Source organism: Bubalus bubalis, chromosome 2 (genome assembly GCF_019923935.1).
Source record: "Bubalus bubalis isolate 160015118507 breed Murrah chromosome 2, NDDB_SH_1, whole genome shotgun sequence".
NCBI classification, from domain to species: Eukaryota; Metazoa; Chordata; class Mammalia; order Artiodactyla; family Bovidae; genus Bubalus; species Bubalus bubalis.
The window spans coordinates 173,397,555-173,420,514 of NC_059158.1; the positions used below are offsets into that span (position 1 = coordinate 173,397,555).

The 22,960-nt window shown below is 43.8% G+C and overlaps 1 protein-coding gene across 1 annotated transcript; it reads right to left on the reverse strand.

The window, feature by feature from the left end:
- Positions 1-4,217: 4,217 nt before the first annotated feature.
- ZBTB8B (zinc finger and BTB domain containing 8B) lies at positions 4,218-19,838 on the reverse strand. The gene is made up of 3 exons (XM_006054643.3): positions 18,782-19,838; positions 8,170-8,348; positions 4,218-5,184 (listed from the first exon to the last, which is right to left on the reverse strand). The coding sequence occupies exons 1-3, from the start codon at positions 19,761-19,763 to the stop codon at positions 4,867-4,869; spliced, it is 1,479 nt and encodes a 492-aa protein (XP_006054705.2). The 5' UTR covers positions 19,764-19,838; the 3' UTR covers positions 4,218-4,866.
- Positions 19,839-22,960: the final 3,122 nt, after the last annotated feature.

Genomic DNA, 22,960 nt, shown 5'->3' on the forward strand with positions numbered 1-22,960 from the left:
AAAATATTTATTTATTTGGCTGTGTCGGGTCTAGCTTTAGCACACGGACTTTCTAGTTGTGGCATTCAGGCACTCTGCGGGACGTGGGATCTTAGTTCCCCAGCCAGGGATCAAACCGGCATCCCCTTCATTAGAGGGCAGATCCTTAACCACTGGACCACCAGGGAAAGTCCACCATCCTATCTCCTTCTTAGTGAATCTGATGTGACGGTTTATGAGTTTGACTGTTTCTAAACATCTAGTTGAGCCTCCTGGAAGGCACCTTATTACTATTTGCTTGCTGTTTCTGGTAGAAGAAGCTCCACAGAGACCATGGGTAGTAGAAATATGTGAAACTGTTTGGCATGTTCTAGCATGTTCTGCTTCTAAAAAAATCCTAACTATGCCCTTCACAGTCGGCATGACATATAATCCATATCCATTACATGCCACCAAGACATTTATCTCAAATTGACACCTGCCTTTAAAATCCCCAAGCTAGTTATTGCTAAACCTTCTTCATATAAGCACATAACCCCAATCCTAACCCCCACTGATTTTTAAGATGCTATTGAGAGAGGACAAAAAAAAAAAAATCAAATGATGGATATAAAAACTGCTCCCCCAAACCACAATTGCCCATGAAGAATTGGCGGTAGTAATATTATCCACCTGGAGGATCAGAACAGATGCTAAATGTCCTCCTCAAGTTATGAAGACTCCATATCATCTGATCACAATGGTGTGAGTTAGTGTCACCTCTGAAAACTAGGAACATATTAGAAACTAACCAAGCCACCCCTGCCAAACAAACAACTTTCCATTTATCTCTACAGAAGCATTATTTGAAGAAAAGAATTCAAATTGTCAGAACTTTAATGAGAGGTGTGAGGAACACAGCCATATTTGGTGGAAATATTGAACAAAAATCAATGAAAACACTGCCTATCATAAGCAGCTGAATAAAGCAGCCTCCTTTTTGAGTCAGAAGGTAGTGTGACCTTGTGAAAGCACAAAGCAAGCTACAAGGGACAAGCAACAGCAGGAAGTACAGTGGTGATGCTCAAAACATTGTGATGGGAACTTCTCACCCACCCCAACCCCGTGCCCCTCCCTACCCCACCATACTAGACTTCACGGAGATAATATATTGTCAATGCACAGAGGACACACAAGAACAACTCAGAAGTCCAAATGAAGCAGCAGTAATTCAGGTAACCGAAGGCCACTCCTGTCTTCCCACCGCCCTCAGAATCAGCACTCGTAGTCCTACCAGTTGCCTTTCTCTCCATGGGGTTTATCACAACATCAATTAACAAGAAAAACAAAAAACACCTTTGTTGTATTCTGACCTGTATATCCTCCAGAATACTCAATTTCACAATATTTTGCAGACCACTAAGTCAATAGCTTTCTTAAGGAATATTCAAAGTCTAGTGACCACCCAAATATTTACATCAGAATGGCATCTTTCCACCAAATGACCAGAAGCCATGATGATGATTTCTAAATGTATTACAGATAACGTGCCTTATTTTCATTCCTTTCTAACCCTTGCCTTGAGAGCCTGTTCCCTTTTTCCAAGAGAAACAACTTTCCAAGGATGCCATCTTAAAATTCCATTACAAGTAAGAATCTTGTTCCCATTCATTCAATATATGTAATAGAAGACAAAAAGATCTGGATTGAATGTGCCAGAAAGATGACAAATATAAACTAGATCATGAATGGTCTGCATTGGACAAACTATGAATCTACTTATAAAAATATCACCAACTCCACAAATTAAACCTCAGAGACACTGTGTAGGTTAAAAATACTGACCACCAAATGTGAACATAAATTTAAAACTGAGGGCAGTTTATATGATAGTCCACACAGAGAAATTATCTCCCTTAAATGTAATAGAATTCAACTACCAAATCTAGTTATTCCCAATGCACACACAAACTCCAAATAGCCAACCAGGAATGTAACAATCTGAGACATTACAGAGAAAGAGAATTGTTTAAATAATAAGCTTCACATTCCATTTTCCTCTCAATGATTTTGCTACTTTAAAATCAGAGCCCAGTAATAGTTCTAGCAGTACGAATCAGATCAGAATTTCTAAGTTTCCACATCACAAACCTAATTAGATCTCAGGCAAGTCATGGACCATCTATCATCTGGCCTCAGTGCCCTCATTTTATGAATCCACTATTTTCCAAAACTTGTGGGAGTGTAAGTGAAAGTGTAAGTCGCTCAGTTGTGCCCAACTTTTTGCGACCCCATGGACTATAGACTGCCAGGCTCCTCTGTCCATGAAATTTTCCAGGCAAGAATACTAGAGTGGGTTGCCATGCCCTTCTCCAGGGTATCTTCCTGACCCAGGAACTGAACCCAGCTCTCCTGCACTGCAGGCATATTCTTTACCATCTGAGCCACCAGGGAAGCATAAGGATCTAATAAATATTATGAAGGTAAAAGGTAGTCTAAAATGCACAACAAAATTAAGTTATTAAAGATATAATTTTTTAAAATCCTGCTTTATCTTACAGCTGGTTTCTCAACATTGGTACTCTTGACATTGAGGACTACATTCATCTTTGCTGTAGGGATCGTCCTATACCTTGTAGGGCATTTAGCAGCATCCCTGCCTCCACCCACTGGACGCCAGCAGCACCCCACCCCAAGCGATGACACCTGAGAGGGTCTCCAGACACTGACGGATACAGGTCCTCTGGGGAGCAAAATCACCCCCAGTTGAAAATCACTGTCTTAGAGTAAAATCCCTAATGTAAAACGTTTTATCTTGCACCCAGGGATATGAATAGACCATGGGGTCACCAGAGAGGATCATTGCTCTGCTGGAGAAAGCAGGCCGAGAGTTGAGCTGTGAGGTAGAAAGGTCAAATTAAAACATCAGAAATACTTTAGACAAAGAAAGCAAAAGATAACAAAACTCATTGCAAAGTATATCTTTTACACCTCCATTTAGGTTTCCCTCTTGCTAAGGTCCCTCTTCTAAAACACTAATAGTCTCATTTCTGATAAGAAAAGTATTTCTGGTCCTTGATAATTTTCCATGTGTAACTCTTGACCTAGAACAATAATTTGCCAACTACCTCTGATAAAAGAGGTAACATTTTTTTGTTGTTGGTTTTTTTGTTTGCTGCGCAGTGTGCCTTCCAGGGAGTTCAGTCCCCCGGACCAGGGATGGAACCCAGGACCCCTGCAGCAGAAGCATGGAGTCCTAACCATTGGACTTCAGGGAATTCCCAAAAGACCCATTTTTAAATTTCCAATCAACTGCAGGCCAGGGTATGGCCCTACTGTATGGACTGGGATCCAGGAATTCATGGAGCTGCAGTTTCAGGCCACAGTCTGAGCAGCACTGTCCTGGAGTTCCAACTTCTGTTGAGAAGCATAGTCTAAACACTTTCTGAACCCTTCAATGCTAACATTTATTTACAAGCAAATTTATATTTTTTTGGTTAAAGAGGTAGAAAGTGATATTTTTTACTACCTTTTGAAATATAATTATAGTAAAATTAAAGAAGGGCTTCCCTGGTGGTACAGACGGTAAAGAATTTGCCTATAATGTGGGAGAACCAGGTTCAATCCCTGGGTTGGGAAGATCCCCTGAAGAAGGGAATGACAACCCACTCCAATATTCTGGCCTGGAGAATCCCATGGACAGAGGAGCCTGGAGGGCTACAGTCCATGGGGTCCCAAAAAATTAAAGGAAGAAAAGGAATTTCCTTTAAAATCCATTTTGGATACTTAAACATAAGACAAAATTATGGAAGTGCCCGAAATATCTTTAATCCATAATACTTCTTGTTCTTTAGCCTTTTAAAGAAATACAGTCTCTTTTGTTAGAATAATTGTATGGCTGCAAAGTGAATAAAGAACAGACTGGTTTTAAAAACCTGTTCTTCTACTAACCTTCCCTTTCCCTCCAGATGATCTTTTAAAGGTAAACAATTTGGAAATATAACTTGCTTATGTAGGCTTACCCTTTCCCTCCAATTAAAGTTCTATTCATAAAGTAAAAGAATGGCAGTGATGCCTGCATTGCCAGGTTACACAGTGGTGGCTCTCAGAAATGGCTGGAAAACACAGAGGAGCATTTTGAGCTTTGCCCAAATGACTTGCTTTATGATCGTAAAACGGGTTATTTGTGTGCGCACAATCGTCAAACACCAAGCCAGACAGGGAAACCACCCAGACCTGGGCTCTCAGGCTCCCTTCCTGGGGCTAACTTAAAATGTAATTTGACGGGGGCAAGTCACAGTGCCATAAGGAGCCTTTCAGCTCATTTCCCTGCTTGTCTGCACATAAATACCCTCAGCCTCTAAAACTGCAATCTTAGATTTAGAAAGTACCTTTTACAATCATAAAGCCAGACAGCCCTGCCTACCTTAAATCAAGCAAGCTTTCTGCTTAACACTTTACCAGAAAGTTAAAGTACGGAATTGATCAGGAGAGGCTTGGCAGAGGTAAGACTGATCTCGAAATTTAATATATCCTTGCCCACCTTTTCAGAGAAAGAGGATGACGACACAGGAATGCAGAAGACTGAGAAACTACAAAAACAGCTGCAGAGGTTTTCTTATCTTTCTCCAAACCAGAGTTTGGATGCATAGCTCTAGAAAAAACAGCAAGCCTCAGGGCCAACCTTGATTCACTCAGAAAGCCTTCGGAAACCAGGGGCACCGCTAAAAAGTCGTTAGTCCTCTGAGTCACAGAAACCAACCTCCACTGTGCAGCCTAACAGAAATGCAAATAATTGGCAGTGAAAAAATGTTCCTCTCAGGGTTCCACGACAGTGGACAAAGGGTGGCTTTCACTCACAGAATCAGCAAGAACAACTTCTAAACCCTCTCCTCCACCAAGTTACTGCTACGTAAGCGTGTCTCCACCAGATAAGTTGGGCTGAATTTGAGGTCTGTCGTCAGAATCCTCTCCAGCGGGGTCATTTTCCTCCCCAGACTCCACATAGATCGGCCAGTCATTGTCTGTGTCACTCTTTTCTTGGCTCTCGAACGACGCCTCCACCAGGCTAAGGTTGATGGGCATCAATTCGTCATCGTCGTCGTGCGTGTCTGTAACGCAGGTGCAGCTGTTACACAGCCCGAAGCGCCGCAGCCCCGGCGACAGGTGACTCGTGAAGGTTCTTCTGCAGCCCTTGCAGATGATTGGACGGTTGGATCTATGCACCTAAAATCACCAGCACAGTGCATGTCAGAGAAAAGAGGAGGAGCCATGGCCTTCAGGGCCCCATGTGATATGGCCCCTGGATGACCTTCCGGCTGCATTTCTCACCACTCTCCCTTTTGTTTTTTTCTGCCACCATCTCAGCCTCATCAAGATCCTTTCCAGCCCAGGGCCATCGGATGTGCATGGAGCAAGCCCTCCTCCCTACTACCCCCCCACTTACTAAAGTCCTTTTGTGGTGTTTTTGGCTGTGCCACAGGCTTATAGGATCTTAGATCCCTGAACAGTGATGAAACTGGCACCTTGGCAGTGAAAGCATGGAGTCCTTACCACTGGATTGTCAAGGAATTTCCACTAATGCCTTTCAAGAAAGTCTTTTCTGATGCTCCAGGCCAGATTAGATCTCCCAGCTATATAGTCTCACCTATACTTCTCCCTTCATGTCTAACAAATCATTGGTAAAATTTACTAGGTTATAGATTTATAATTTACTAGATTATAGATCTATAGAAATTAATAGATTATCAGCTCCACGAGGTCACAGACTAGCTTCACCCATGTTCTCTGTCCTCTGTGTCACATCTGTTACTGTATCCCTAGTGCCTGGCATGGAAAGGGCAATCGGTGAACCAATTAGGATTTTAGGCATGGCTTCTTAAATACTTTGGAATGTTTAGTTATTAAGAAGGCAGATTTCCCAAACATGCCAGCGGATGCTTCAGCCTTGACTTTTTTGTTGATAAATGTGTTCCTTACATATGAAAAGAGCTTTGCATACTAGAAAAGAGAACTTGATCTCCTAACCCCATGCAACTCCTCATGAGGACAGCAGCCCCAGGGGTCCTCTTTGTATAAGGAACTATCTATCTGAAGTGTGCGCTCTTCAGGAACTCCAGCCAACTGGGGATCTGTGAATGAATAAGAGCCTCCCTTGTGGAGAGCTCTGGATGCAGGATACATACAAGAAGCGAGACAGACAGAGAGGCTGATGCAGGAGAAGGACCAATAACAATACTTAGGTTGCTGGAGCTGCCCTTACATGTCCTGGGTTCCCATGAGGTTTCCTGAGTTTCCTGAGTCAACCTGAGTGTGTTTGTGACCCTTACAGCCTGATGGAGCCTTTGAATAGTAGACTGGATCTAGTACAGAGTGGAATGGGGATTACAACCAATGAAACATCTTAGAGGCACCCAGGGACCGATTTTTGCCAAGATGGATTGGAGATTAATTTGGAAAAAAAAAAAAAAAAAAGGCCAAACAAAAACTTAACATCTTAGGATAAAGCCATTCTCAGACAAGTGTGCTGGGTCCAACACTGAGAGGAAAGGCAGTCAGTCAGTCACCTTGAATGTATCTAAGTCTAGATACTATCAAAACTGTAATTCACATATCATAAAATTCACCCTTTTAAAGTGTACAATTCAGTGGTTTTTAGTACACTCATAAGGTTGTACAACTATCACCACCATCTAATTTTAGGACATTTTCATCACTCCATAAAGAAAACCTGTGCCCATTAATGGTCTTATCTCTCCCATCCCCACAGGCTTCAACCACCAATCTACTCTCTATCGCTATGGGTCTGCCCACTTTGTATATTTCATATAAATGGAATCACATAATAGATAGCCTTGGTGACTTGCCGCTTTCACGGAGCCTAATGCTTTCAAGGTTATTCCATGTTGTAGCATGTATCAGGACTTCATCTCATTTTATGGCTAAACAATAGTCCATTATAGGGATACACCACATTTTGTTTATTCATTCATCAGTGATAAATATTTGGATTGTTTCTATTTTGGGGGCTCCTCTGTCCATGGGATTCTCCAGGCAAGAATACTGGAGTGGGTAGCCATTCCCTTCTCCAGGGTCCAGAGGAGCCTGGGGGGCCACAGTCCATGGGGTCTCAAAGAGTCAGACATGACTGAGCGACAGTGGTGACTTTATGCCTAACCTTTGGAGGAAACACTGAACTGTCTTGCTCAGTGGCTGCACCATTTTGTGTTCCCACTAGCAGTATATGAGGATTCCAGTTTCTCCACCTCTTCACCAGCACCGTGTTATTATAAATTTCTTATTATAGCAATCCAAGTTTGTGTGAAGTGGCACCACTCCCATTCTGTGGGTTGTCTTTTCACATTCTTGAGAGTGTCTTTTGAAATCCAAATCATTTTTATGTCGGAGCTTTCAAAGACTCATTGACTTGTTCAAGTGTTAGTCACTCAGTCATGCCTGACTCTGCGACCCCGTGGAATGTAGCCTGCCAGACTCCTCTGTCCGTGGAATTCTGCAGGCAAGAATACTGGAGTGGGTAGCCATTCCTTTCTCCAGGGGATCTTCCCAAACCAGGGATTGACCCCAGGTGTCCTGTATTGTAGGTGGATTCTTTACCATCTGAGCCACCAGGGAAGTCCCTGGTGGCTGCCTTGCTCAAAGATAATCTTAAATACAATGCTTTTCTACATGGTCTGAATGCTTTTTAGCAGCTGGGACTCACCCACTTACATGGAAGACAGAATCCTAGGCAGCAGCCAGTGGGCAGGGAGGGCCCCTTGGCCAGGGGTCCCCTTTGCTGCTCACAGGCAGCCCTATAAATGGTGTTATACCTCTTCCCCACCCCGGGGTGCTGAGGTTGGGTGGGAAACCGAGGCTGCAGCTTACCCTTGGGGGAACAGACCCCCCAATTCCTAAGCCCCAGTGTTCTCTGCCTTTTGACAACCATCCTCAGACTAGGATCTGAACTTTCTTAACTTTCCTTCTAGGAAGACTAGTTTGTAACCGTATAAGTTTTCACTTTTTCTTTTTCCACTAACCCAGCTATAATTTAGTAGCATAAATACATGTTTAAAATTCTCTGACAATACCCCAGTGGACAGAGAAGTGAAAGACTGAGGGGCTTCACCTTTACATTAAACACATTTCATGAAGCACCTTCCATGCCCCGCCACTCTCTGCCATCCTGAGAGACCCACCAGCTGCAACACTTACACTGAGCGCGTGACTCCGCAGATGCTCCTGTCGAGTGAACCTCTTGCCACAGGTCTCACAAGGATAGGGCCGCTCCCCCGTGTGCGAGCGGATATGCCGCTTAAGGATGCCCTTCTGTTTGGCACTGTAGGGGCAGAAAGGACACTTGTGCAGCTTGATGGGCACCACCAGCACATCACCTGGGGAACAAACGGTACTGTAAGCAGCAACAAGACTGGCTGCCCTCCAATGGATGGAATCTAGAGCAGGAGAACTCCACCAGCCCAGTTGGAGAGGGAGAATCCCAACTCTACCAGCAGCTAATAGCAAGACGGTGTCTGCAGACCCTGACTCTGCTGGGCTCCGGGTCAGCCAGAGAGGGAAACGGGCTTCTGATACAAGACTGCAAGGAATGCTGTGAGGCATCAGCTTTCAAACTTCTCTGTGGCTCAGAGTTAGAAACAGCGCTCATGTTACAGCCTGAGAACACACGTATCCTCATGTGGACAGCTTGAAACACTTTCCAAAATAATACTCACTCTGATAATGTCTATTCTCCTTGATTTCATTTTAGGAAAATAATGATCGAGACCCTGTTATAGAATGAATTGCATCCCTCCCTACATATTCCTATCTCAAAGTCATAACCTCCAGTGCCACTTGTATGTAAAGACAGGGCCTTTAAGGAGGTAATTAAGGTTAAATGAGGTCACAAGGGTAGAGCTCTTATCTGATAGGACTGGGATCCTTATAAGAAGAGGAACAATGCCAGAGGTGCCAGGAACGATGGCTTTCTCTCTCTATTCTTGCACAGAGGACAGGTCACGTGAGGACAAGCAAAAAGGTAGTTGTCTGTAAGCCAGGAAGAGAGCTCTCACTAGAAACCAACCATGCTGGCAGCTCGATTTCAGAGTGAGCCTCCAAAACTGTGAGATAATAAATTTCTGTTGATAAAACTACTCAGCCTGTGATATTCTGTTATGGCTGCCTGAGTTGACTAATGCAAACCTCCTGAACTGATAAAATGACCCTCAAAAATGTGTGGAAAAAAACAAACAACTATTATGATGGATCAGACCTCCAGACCAGGTTTCATGCTTTCTTTGACAACAGCTCCCGGAATAGCTTTCAGGCATATGTAGAAGAGGTTTGCTATAAAGCAGCCCCCACACTGTTTGGAATTTATATTAACTCTGTATATATGAGATCATCAAATATCTAAAAATTCATTTAAATCTTTTTCCCTTTTTTTTTCCACCTTGTTCATACAGCTGTTAGGGTGACAACATGATTATCACCCGCATGTATAGAGACTGACCCTTTCAAGTTTCCTGAGTTACCCTATTGGCAGTATTCTGAGACTCATTTCCTCTATCCATGCCCTTCAGGATTTTACAGAATTTGATCATATCATATATGTGGAGGCACTAATAACTCAAGTTTTCCAGGCATAGAAATTAGGAGTCCCGTTCTGGCTCTGCCACTTACAAGCTGTGACCTTGGACATCTCACCTGACTTCTCTGTGCTTTAATTCACTCATCTGTAAAACAGGGATAATAATAATTCCCACCTCACAGGATTGTGTAAGAACGAAATGAGGTAATACCTGAAACACAGCACCCGGCACATAAGAAGCTCTCATAAATGTCAGCCATTTTTGTCACATCATCATCACCTCGGTGTTTCTGTCCTGATTAATCTGGCCAGGCTCCTGCAGTCTCTCTCAACGCAGGAGTAACTCCTTTTCTCTGAGACCTTCTTGGGACACTTACCTGGGCTTTATACCTTTCCTGAGGTGCTGCCAAAAGTATGGCGAGCTGAATGTCAAGTCAGTACCCAACATCATTCTATGTAAGGGTGGAGATTATCTTCTTTAGCTTCTAGTTCCCATGCTGATAATGTCTAACATTTTGCATAATCTATAATGAAGGAGATCAAACCAGTCAATCCTAAAGGAAATCAACCCTGAATATTTATCATAAGGACTGATGCTGAAGCTGAAGCTCCAATACTTTGGCCACCTGATGAGAAGAGCTGACTCATTGGAGAAGACCCTGATGCTGGGAAAGACTGAGGGCAGGAAGAGAAAGGGGCAACAGAGGATGAGATGGTTGGATGGCATCATCAACTCAATGGACATGAGTTTGAGCAAACTCTGGGAGATGGTGAAGGACAGGGAAGCCTGGTGTGCTGCAGTCCATGAGGTTGCAAAGAGCCATACATGACTGAGCGACTAAACAACAATAATGACTCCAAAATCTGTCTCCCGGAATAAAAGCAGCAGCTCATGGCTCAGCACTGCATATACATGTTGGATTATTTACTTCTCACTGCTTACACTGGTGCTGAGAGACCAGTTTCCTGCTCACTCCCCTGGCACTGTGGACTCTTCTTATCATTTATCCCCATCAGCCTGGCATTATGCTACCACCTTCTTCCTGATTATTTACAAAAACATTAAGTAAAATGGGTCCACTGTTAGGCCTCAGGGGAAAAAATAACCATTAACTACATCTCCATCAGAAAAGTATGAATTATTGCAACATTTCCCTTCTCTCTTATGATCTGATTCCCCCAGAAGAGTAGTTCACCTGAATGCCTATTACATGTGAGGCACTGTGTCAAGATGCATTTTTATCAAGATACTTGTTTCTTCACTCAAGAAGATAAGTCTAGCAGGAGAGAAAAACATGTAAACAAAGTCATACAATATAATGTAACAAATGCAAAGTTTAAAGTGATGAAGAAATGTAGACAAGGGTGGTGGTGGGATGAATTTGGAGATTTGGATTGACATATATACACTAGTGTGTATAAAACAGATAACTAATAAGAATCTACTGTATAACACAGAGAATTCTACTCAATGCCCTGTGCTCAGTCATGTCTGACTCTGTGACCCCATGGACTGCTGCCTGCCAGGCTCCTCTGTCCATGGGATTCTCCAGATAAGAATACTGGAGTGGGTTGCCATTCCCTTTTCCAAGGGATCTTCCTGCCCCAGAGATCAAACCTGGGTCTCCTGCATTGCAGGGGGATTCTTTACCATCTGAGCCACCAGCGTAGCTCTATGGTGACCTAAATGGGAAGGAAATCTAAAAAGAGGGGATATGTGTATACCTGGGCTTCCCTGATGGCTCAGTTGGTAAAGAATCTGCCTGCAATGCAGGAGACGCGGGTTCAATCCCTGGGTTGGGAAGATCCCCAGGAGGAGGGCATGGCAACCCACTCCAGTATTCTTGCCTGGAAAATCCCCAAGGACAGAGGAGCCTGAAAGGCTGCAGTCCATGGAGTCGCAAAGAGTCGGACACAACTGAGTAACTAAGCACAGCACAGCACATATGTATACATAAACTGATTCATTTTGCTGCACAGCAGAAACTAATACAACATTGGAAAACAACTGTACTCTAATAAAAATTTTTTAAAAAGAAGAAAGAAAGATAGTGAAAATAATGAATTCTCTCCTGGAGTTCAGAGATGATCTCACAGGAGAGGTGACCTTTGAGCAAGGTTTTGAAGGATGAATAGGAGTTCACTGGGAGTTTGAGAAAGAGAAAGGGTATCTCAGGCAGGGAAAACAGCACAAGTTTAGGCACAGAGGTAAATGAGAATAGGGAATAGAAAGCAGGGTGGAGAAGAATGAGGAATGAAGCCAAGGAAAGGGGCAAGAACTTCTGGGGAAGGTCCCAAGGTCACATTTATGAATTCACTCAGCAAATTTATCCTGAGCACCTACAATGTGCCAGACTGGGTTCTAGGCCCTGGGGATACAGTAGTGATCAGAAAAGACAAAAATCCCTGCCTCTGCAACACTAACATGTTAATGAACTCAGACTTTATCCTTTAAGCAGGTAGGGTTTTAAGCAAGGAAGGTACAAGGTGATATGACTTTTAAAGGATTCCTCTGGGGATAATGCAGGGGAAGGTTTAAGAGAGGCAAGATTAAAGGCAGGAAGTCCAGGGGGGAGGGGATGAGAGAAGACAGAACTAAAGCCTGTGATTGTGGAGGTGGAGAGGAGGAGAGAGGATTGAGAAATAAAATTCACAGCACATGATGACCTCAATGGGGAGGACAGAGCAGAGGAAAGGGAAGATTCTAAATGACACTGATTCTAGGTTAGCTGACGTGATAGGTGATGGTGGAATAAACCAAGGCAGGGAACACAGGAGGAAAAGCAGGTGCAGGATGAATGAGGTCAGTCGGGATTTTATCATGTTTGAGGCAGGCTCAGTGCATCCATTTTTTTTTTGGTGGGGTGGCGGGGGTGGGATACTTGGATTAGAGAGATCAATCTGGAGCTTGGGGAAAGAAGCAAAGAATACAGTTATGAGTCCTTAGTAGATTGAGTGGTTGCTTTAACTGAGGCCTGGCTGTCCCCTAAGCACCCTGATTCCGTTAACCCATGGCCTTGACACCCTGGATCAGGGGAGGGTGGGTCTTCCTCGGGCTTCACTGTCATCTCCAGAGCAAAAGCCTAAGATGTTTTGAAGGTCATCCCATCAGATGATACCGATGCTCATCCTTATTACAGTCATCTAGGAGTCCCCGGGTCATCTTGCTCCTTGGAGATTTGATCACATTGCCTTCAGACTCTACTCCTGGAAAAATTCTTGGTGTGAATACCAAAAATGACCCTTCCAATGCCCTGGCCCCTCTGTTCCTGGATCTCCTTTCTTCCAGAGACCTTATCCTCCAATCCACCTCAGCCACCCAATCCTAGACGAAGAGCTCTCAACTTTGCCTGCATATAACAATGCAGCTTAAAATGAAAAACAATACTAATGCCCAATCTCCATCCCAAGCTAATGGGTGGGGTGGGACCCAAGCAGCACATTTTTTTAATGTTTTTTTATGTGGTGAAGATCACATAATATAAAACAGACTATTTTAACCATATTTAACTGTACAGCTCAGTAGCACTAAGTACATTCACATGGTTCTGCAATTCTCACCATCATCCATCTCCCGAATTTTTCTCCTACCTAAGCTGAAACTTGGGTTTCCCCGGTGGCTCAGACAGTAAAGAATCTGCCTGCAGTGCAGGAGACCTTAACCTCACATCCCCTTCCAGCCATGGAAGCATTTCTTTGTTCCCTTCACAGTAAATTTCTTAAAAGAAGTACTATACCATCTTCACATCTACATTTGAGGGTTTTGTTTTTTTTTTTTTTTTGAGGTCTCTCGGCTTAGTGCTTTATTCTAATATTCCAATAATCACCATAATCACCATTTTATTTTATTATTTTTATGAAGTATAGTTTATTTACAATATTATATAGGTTTCAGGTGTATAGCATAGTGATTCAGTATTTTTACAATTTATGCTCCCTTATAAGAAAATGATTACAATTCACTGTGCTGTACAATATATCTTTGTTGCTTATCTATTTTAATTTTTCTTTAAGTTTTAGGCATCCTATTTGATGTTTCCCCTCCCATTTTTTAAGTCTTTACTGAATTTGTTACAATATTGCTTCTGTTTCATGTTTTGATTTTTTTGGTCCTAAGGCACATGGGATCTTAGCTCCCTGACCAGGGATCAAACCTGCACTCCTTGCATTGGAAAGGGAAATCTTAACCACTGGACTGCCAGGGGAGTCTCTGAGTCCTCGTCTAAGCCTACTCCATTTGGTCTTTTCCCCACCACTTCATTCATACTGCTCACCCATGACCTCTCCATTAATAAACCCAATGATCAGTCCTCAATCTGCCTACACACAGTACTGGACGTTGTTGATTTCTCCTTTATCTTGAAACGTTTTCTCTCTTGACATCCATCACTCTTCCTTCCTTCCTTGGTTGTGCCATGCACCACGTGGGATCTTACTTTCCCCACCAGGGATCAAACCTGCACCCTCTGCACTGGAAGCACAGAGTCTTACCCACTGGACCACCAGGGAAGTACAGCAGCACTCTTGATTCTCTGCTACCTCGCCCACTGCCCCTTCTCAGCTTCCTCCACTGGCTCCCTCATTTTCCTGACCTCTCAATGTTGGAGCTTCCCAGGGCTCAGTCCTTAGGTCTCTTATCTTCTCCTTCTAGATCTATGGAATACACAGGATTTAAATTGCGCAGATCCAACAATGACCCTAGATTTATATCTCAGCTCTGACTTACAGATGTAATCGCTTACTGCACATCTTCACTGGGATATCCAACAGGCACCACAAACATAACATTTAAATCAGTCGCTCAAGGTAAAAACATTAAGGCCATCTTTAATGCTTCTTTTTCTCCTAACACTCATACAGCCATTAGAAACTCTGGTCAGCTCTATCTTTCAGAGTCAGTACAGTCCTAACCCAATCACATCTCACCTATCTACTGCTACCACACTGATTCAAGGAGAGTGGGGTGGGAGAGAGGCACAAGAGGGAGGGGCTATATATATACAAATAGCTGACTCACTTTGTTGTACAGCAGAAACACAACCTTGTAAAGCAATTATACCCCAACAATAAAATAAAATTTTTAAAAATAGAAAAATGGGACTTCCCAGGTAGTCCAGAGATTAAGACTGTGCTCCCAATGCAGGGGGTCCAGGTCCAATCCCCGGTCAGGGCACTAGAACCCGCATGCATAACTGAGAGTTTATGTGCTGTAACTAAGAGTTTACATGCCATAACTAAGACCTGGTGCAGCCAAATAAATCAATAAATAAGACAAAATAAATAAAATCTATTTTAAAAAAAAAGAAAAAGAAGAAGGCGCACACCTCTCACCTCGGTTACTGCAGTCACCTCCTAAGCGGTCCTCCTGCTCCCACCTCGCTCCCCGAAAGTCTATGCTCCCCATAGCCTATGCTCCCCTGTAGTCTACAGGAAAGCGAGAGGAGAAGCAAGAGGCCCACTTAGAAGGTAACTGCACACAGTACTCAGAAGGATCCTTTTAATACATGTCATCTCAAGTTGCTTTCTGTGGAGCAATACTCAAAGACCTTCTCATCGCCTTCAAGGGCCTACCTGGTCCACCCTTACTCAGCCTCTCCAACCTTATCCCCCAACACTTTCTGCCTTGCTCACTCCACTCCAGCCACACTAGCATCCTGGCTGTTCCTTTTGTTCACCTGCCAAGTGTGATCCTACACCTGGGCCTTTGCACCTTGCTCTTCTCTCTGCCTGGAATGTTCCCCCTGATATCTCTGCAGTTTGCTCTCTTACTCACTTAAGGTCTTTGCTTAAAGGTAACCTGTTAGCAAGTCCTGGTCAACAGTAAATAAAATAGCATTCCCTCACGCTCAGTCAACTCTGTCCCTGCTTTAGTTCTTCTTCATATTATAGGTGCTTATGTGTTTACTGTCTGGCTCACAACGCTAGAATGTCAGCTCCACGAGGACAAGCACTGTCTTTTGTTCACTGTTATAAACGAATATTCGTTCACTATAAACGAATAGTGCCTGGCATACAGGAAGTGCTCAATAAATATCTGTTAAATGAACAAATGAACAGGAATGATAAGATGTTAAAGAAGCAAGGCCATGATGGAATGCTGGACACACTGACATTAAACAATCCCATGATGAGGCTGAAAAGAAATGGACAAAGGTAACAGCAATGGGTACTCAAGGTGTCAGAAGCCAGGGGAAGAAAGAATTTCAAGGAAAGATCAGAGTTAACTACTGAGAGTGGTCAGAAAGATAACATCTGAAAATTACTCACTGGATCAGCTCTGGAAATGTACAGCTGACCTCATGAAGCGGGTGGGGTGCTGGGTAGGGGTCTTTCCTCACAGTGGGCTGAGAAAAGAATGGGAGGTAAAACGGTAGAAGTGGCCAATACAGATGAACTTTTCAGGAAGCAACAGGAGGTAGTGAGGCTGGCATTGGGAGGTCCAGGGGAGAAGAGATTATAGGAGGACCACATGCTTTGACAGTGTCTGCTAGTGTCAGAGATGAGTGAATACACAAGTACTATAACTGCCTCCTCACCATCTCCCTGCCCCAGTCTCCCATTTCTTCGCTACCTTATGCTGAGGCCAAATTAATCTTTCCTGTCCACTCCCAAGCTCAGAAACTACCAAAAATTCCCCTGTGCCTATAGATAGAAACTTACCTCTTACATTTAAGGCTTTCCATGATTGACTCCAATTTCTCCCTGTTTTCTCTTCTTACCCTCAAATGCCCCTTTTTTAAAAAATTGAAATACAGTTGATTTGCCATATTGTGTTAGTTTCAGGTGTATAGCAAGGTGATTGCTATACATATACATATCCTTTTTCAGATTCTTTTGCATTATATTAATATGTTACAGCAAGATATTGAATATAGCTCCCTGTGCTATACAATAAGTCACTACTTATCGATTTTATATACAGTAGTGAGTACTCTGATGCCACTTTCATAAAGCCTCCCTAACAGCTGGAAGCCAGTTCTGCTTCTGGACCGCTGTGAAATTCACACCTCCATCTGTCTTCCAGCCCTAGTACCTTGTACTGCACGGTGCCACTTTCACACAGCTTAGCTTCTATAAGAAACCATCAGTTTTTTGAGAGCTGGAGCCATGTCTGACTTATCTTTGTATCTTCACAAGGAAAGTGCTCAAGTATTTGAGCAAATATATGAAAAACCAAACAAATCAGTCCTACTGTGTCCCTTGGCACTTGGAGTAAATGTACCCTGGAGCCATGCAAATGGAATCAAAACCTGGCAGACAACAGGCGCGGCAAGCAGCCAGGAGACTGCTCTGCCCCAGGATGAGTTGGAAAGCTGACTTTATAGATGGACAGATGGATCTGAATGAAGGTGGTGTAGATCTGAATGTCTATTTCTTGATACTTGTGATACAGGCAGAGGGGTTGAGAGACAAAATCAGTGCACTGAAATCCTCTAACCACCTGTGCAGCCTTCACAGTTTGTTTCATGAGTGAAATGAAGCCAGCCTGGGTTGCTATTAAAGAGCATTAGTGGTGACATGTGCCAGTTCTATATCCTTAAGGAACTCACCAAACCCTCTGGGTCTCAATTTCTCCATACTTCCTCCACCTAACTTAGATGGCACTATGAGGGGCTGAGGGATGGAGAAGGGGAACACAAACTGTGAAGTGCTACTCTTACACAGAGATTAGATTTTGGAAGTCCCTGGTGGTCCAATAGTTAAGAATCTGCCTGCCAATGCAAGAGACACAGGGTCCATCGCTGGTCTGGAAGATTCCACATGCTGCAAGGCAACTAAACTGCCGCATGCTTAAACTACTGAGCCTGCGAGCTGCAACTACCCAAGTCCCCACGCCTTGAACCTGTGCTCCCCAACGAGAGAAGCCACCGCAGTGAGGAGCCCATGCACTGCAGTGAGGAGTAGCCCTGCTCCTGCACCTAGAGAAACCCCAGGTGCAGCAGTGAAGACCAAGTGCAGCCGAAAATTAATAATTATGTTTTTAAAAAGAAATTAGATTTCAATAAGTTCCCATAGGGTAATCACTGAAAACAACCACTACCTTTTGCATGCTCGTTAAGCCAATGTCTCTGGCGACCAGAAACCATATTTGCAAGTTTTGCAAGTCTAGATTAGGTCAGACATACAGAGCATTCTTGATTTTTACAAAAAATGAAATTTTGATGCAGGGATGAAGTAATTTTTCATTAAAAAATGTTAAAAAAAAAAAAAAAAGAAATTTAAAAGTCTCCAGACAAACTCAGTTTTCCTGGGTTTCTCCTGTGTGGTGTTGTTTAGCTGCTAAGTTGTGTCCAACTTTCAGGACCCCATGTGAACCTGTTATTTTTTTTTTAAGTCTCAAAATAGTCATTTAGTAACGAATAAGAGCAGATCACCCCCCCTTACTTAGTGGACTTTCAGTGCACAGTACTGAAGGGTGAATTAGAAATGTGACTCATTAATGTCTTGGCTTGAAAAGAAGCCAAGGGTACTTTCATCAGTAAGGAGACAGCCACATCTATTTCCATCTCCTACAAGACAGTTTACAACACAATTAGCTCATCTGTAAGAAGAGTTAACCATATTATCCCATCTCTCAGAATTGCTCAGGCAAAAAACTAAGTTCTCTTAAAACACAAAATCCTACCAAAGGATACAAGAAATTTACTTACATGAAGCCCAATTCAAGTCTCAAATACTCTCCAGGACATCACACTATCAGCCACGACATGTTACCTGAGTACATGGGCCAGGCACCACGGTTGACACAAAGAAGGATAAATTTCCTACCTGTACAGAACATGTTCTCATATGTGAGAAAAAAAAGTTCTGAAAACCTTTTCATTTGGTCCTCAACTCTGTAAGAAGGCAAGGTGGGAGTGATTATTTCCTGAAAAAAAAAAGGGTTCAAAGAAATGTAATGAATTCACCAAAGTCCTCCTTGTGGTTAGTAGAAGAGGGCGGGTTCTTTCCATGTCTCCAAATTGCATTCAACACGCTTATACTCTAGTAGAGGTTAAAAAAAAAAAATGTGAAGAGCCAATGCCCTGGACACAGCAGCTGCTCAATTAATACTATCGGCAGTGGTGGCAGTGATAATGTGGAGATGACGGTGGCGATGGTGATGACAGGGATGCTGATGGTGGTGATGATGATGCGAGTGACAATGACAATGATGCAGGTGATGGTGGGAGACCAGAAGGCACACACGCATGTGCGAAATGAGCAGCAGAGATGATGGAGGCTCATGCAGCTCACCTGAGTCCTCTCCATACCAGTCAGTCTGCACATCCATCATGGAACTCATGGCTGCTACTCCTGCACCGTCTGGTCTTCCCTCCAAACTCTGAGAAAAGTGATGATCCACATCCTCTTTGCTCTGGAGGGCACTGTTGCGCAGGAGTGCCTCCAGGAACTGCTTAACATGGTAGTTACTGTAAGCCAAGTCGATAGCCTGGCTACTGGGCAAACCCCCCTCCCGGTGGGCCAGGCTCAGTGCGGTGGCAGGCGGCTGCAGCTGTTCATCTACCTCCACCTCCGCAGCACCCAACTCCACCTTGGGTTCCATCTGTTCTGGCCAAGTGGAGCGGTCACTGTCGGCCCAGCCACTTCCACCCTGGCTGTCTTTCCCCACCAGTTCCAGAGGGCAGCAGCCTCTGTGATCACCACTGGGGGACTCTCTTGGTCGGTCCACACTCTCCTCCCCCTCGGCTCGAGAGACCAAGCTCTTGGTCTCACCAGCGGTCCCTTTCTTGGGGCTTCCACTGTCCACTTGATGAGCTGCGGCAGCCGCTGCGGCCGCTGCCGCGGCTGCTGCTGCTGCGGCCACCGCAGCCGCCACTGCAGCCTCCTTCTCCATCTTTCTGCAGATGTCAAGGGAGGATCTGATGTATGTCTTGCAGAAGTTTACCACGTCGTTCATCTGCAGGTAGCTGGCAGCCGACATAACTTCAATCACGTTCTCCCCACACAAATCCAACTTTCCAGAATAGAGGAAGTCTAAGATGGTGGAGAAGGCGTCGGAGGTGACGATGTCCAGGGAGGCGGTGCTGTGCCGCCCGCTGTCCTGGATGTAGTGAATGAGCAGGGCGCGGAAGTAGCCGCTGTTGGCAAACAAGATGTTCCTGTGGGCCTTGAAGATCCGCCCTTCCACGATGATGCTGCAGTCGCAGAAGAAGTCCCTCTGCCGCTGTTCATTCAGCTCCCCCAAGAGCTTGGCATAATAGGATTGCATCTCCATTTCTCCACCAGCTGCTGCTGCTCAAAAGGAGCCTGGATCTCTGCCAAGATTTTTTGTTGTTTTTTTTCAGTTCACAAATGCCAACCTTACAAATAAGATGTTCTTTTTTTAAAAAATTCTTCCCCAAAACCCAGTTAAATAATATCTTTATAATACGGGCTAACAAAAATTAAAGATTGTCTAACGGGGTTAACTAATGAGAAACAGTAAAAGTAACTATAGCTAACTCTATGTGGGTGCAGTACTTAGTATTTTACATAGATTCTTTCTGTGAGCTTTTATAACAACCCTATGAGTAAAGACTAATATTATACTTACACTATTGTACTTTTAAGACTCAGAGGATGGTGATGATCCAGCTGCAACAGAGCCAAGACTCAAAACCTCCAGAGTTCATGCTCTTATAAATGACATTCGACTTTCTTTAAGGCTCAAAATATAAATAATACCTGAATCTAAGAATTACGGTCTCCAGTTCAGTCTCCAGTGTCCCAGTACAGAACTTAGGGACTGGCATGTCTAGTCTCAGCTCACACTCATTACCATAAGTTTGTGGGAACACTTGGTGGATGCTTGGGCTAGCCAGAATGCATTCTCTCTCTCTCTCTTTTTTTTTTGCATTCTCCATTCTTATGATTTTATTGCCCTTTTTGGCTTTGATGGAATCATCCTTGCCCCATCCACAGCCAATGTGCTTTGCATAAAACTAGCACCACGCCCAGGCTCCAGATGTGTAAGCTGTAACACAGGCTAAACCCATCAACATAACTTACCCTCTGACCACAGTGAGTGGCTCAGAGATGGCCATGTGACTAGGCCAGAGCCAATGAAAAGCAATGAAACATTTGCTGGGGGATCCAAAAAAAGAATGGCTCTCCGCTCTGTGGGCATGTGGGATATGAGGGATGCTGCTGCCTCACCACAAGGGGAACCAGCCTAATACAGATGATGGCCCAGTTCAAACAGGAGCAACAGATGGAGGCCAGGGAAACCATCTGAGCCCCAGCTCATGCTGTGCCAGAAGCCAGAAGTCCCTTTTTGTTTTGGTTGAATTTTCTCAGTGCAACTGAGATAGTCCTAATTGATTGACTCCACAACCCTTCATTCTCTTCTCTGTATTTTTTATGTCTCGGTCCTTCTCTGTCAGTGGACTATAAACCCTTAGAAGGCATGAGCCATATCTTATTTCATTTGATTTCCCATAAAGCACTTGGCAGGGCTCCCCTTGTGGCTCAGATGGTAAAGAATCTGCCTATAATGTGGAAGAACCAGGTTCCATCCCTGGGTCAGGAAGATCCCCTGGAGAAGGGAATGGCTACCCACTCTAATATTCTTGCCAGTATTCTTAGAGGATTTCATGGACAGAGAAGCCTGGCAGGCGACAGTCCATGGGATCACAAAGAGTTGACACAACAGAGAAACTAACACTTTCACAGCATTCGGCAGTGCTTTGGACAAAGTAGGTTGCTGCTGCTGCTGCTGCTGCTGCTAAGTCACTTCAGTCGTGTCCGACTCTGTGCGACCCCATAGACAGCAGCCAAGCAGGCTCCCCCATCCCTGGGATTCTCCAGACAAAAACACTGGAGTGGGTTGCCATTTCCTTCTCCAGTGCATGAAAGTGAAAAGTGAAAGTGAAGTCGCTCAGTCATGTCCGACTCTTAGCGACCCCATGGACTGCAGCCCACCAGGCTCCTCCGCCCATGGGATTTTCCAGGCAAGACTACTGGAGTGGGGTGCCATTGCCTTCTCCGACAAAGTAGGTTAGCTGAATACAAAAGAATACTCCTCTCTTACCCGCTAAGTAGAACAAGTATATAACAAATACAATTGTTAACTGCTCACTCCTGTCTGACTCTTCTGACCCCATGGACAGAGGAGCCCTTCAGGCAAGAATATTGGAGTGGGTAGCCGTTCCCTTCTCCAGGGATCTTCCTGACTTAGGGATTGAACCCAGGTCTCCTACATTGCAGGCAGATTCTTTACCATCTGAGCCACCAGGGAAGTCCCTAAAACAAATATAAAACATAAATCAAGTTTAAAACCCTTCTGCAAGTGAGGAAGACAGAAGCTGACCTCCCCTGAGCCTTTCTCTCTATCTTTTCTCATCACACAAACCACGTAGCCATCGATCAACTTACCCCTTTTATTTACTGACCCATTGAGCTCAGAGAAGTTCCTATATCTTCTTCTTCTACTGGGATCCCAAAAGGCCTAGTGAAAGCTGCCAACCACAGCTAATAACTCTTCAGCCCTCTTCTTTTCTACAAGTGGAACACAACAATTACCCCACCCAAGAGAAATGAGGCACCTCTACCAGCAGACAGAGTCCACTGCCAAGAGATACCTCAAGGCCTGTGTGTTAACCTAACAGACTGTACTCACAAAAGACCAGCAACAACCTCATTAAGTGGCAATTTACACCTACTTTCTACACATTTATAAGTGACACATTAAGTTTAGAAACTAGAGAACAAAGAAGTAAAGAAGCCTCTGTAAGTAAACTGACAAACTTAAAAGTGAGAATTGATAGCTAGGAAAAGGTTTTAAAAAAGTTGTCAAAAACAGACCCAGACATTTTTTCAAAATATCAGCCTAAGGCCACTTAGCTAAGGGTATTAAATGCTCCTACATATTCAAGATGGCCTAAGGACATCACTAAATTATACCCCAGGGCTATGATGGATGGGCCTAAGTCATCAAGATGATTCTTTTTATATTCATTTTAAACTCCAGGAGGTTATAATTTTGGGAATGTTTTTTCATCCAAAGTAGTTAAAATTAACATTTTGATTTAGAAAGGAAGAGAACTGTCTGATATCCGAAAAACTCTTCTCCTCCCAAATAAATCAACCCTGAAAGTTTTCACAGGATTAAGAGTTCCTGGTCATTCTCACCTCTTCTAAATGCTCCAGCCAAACCTTCCTCTTTTTGGCAATCATATCAAGGGGAAAGCAAGATACAGGAGAATGCTACATTTAAATATCAAATTCTGTTCTTCCTCAGAACTGAAAGAAAACCGATCAGACTGGTAAAAAATTTTCAAAGTAATAATATCCACTGTTGATAGAAATATCATTGGGAACACCATTTTAGACAGGAATTTGCCAATATTTATCAAAAGTTAAAAGGTACACATCTTTGGGGATTTCCCTGGTGGTCCAGTGGGTTAAGATTGCACTTCCACTGCAGGGAGCACA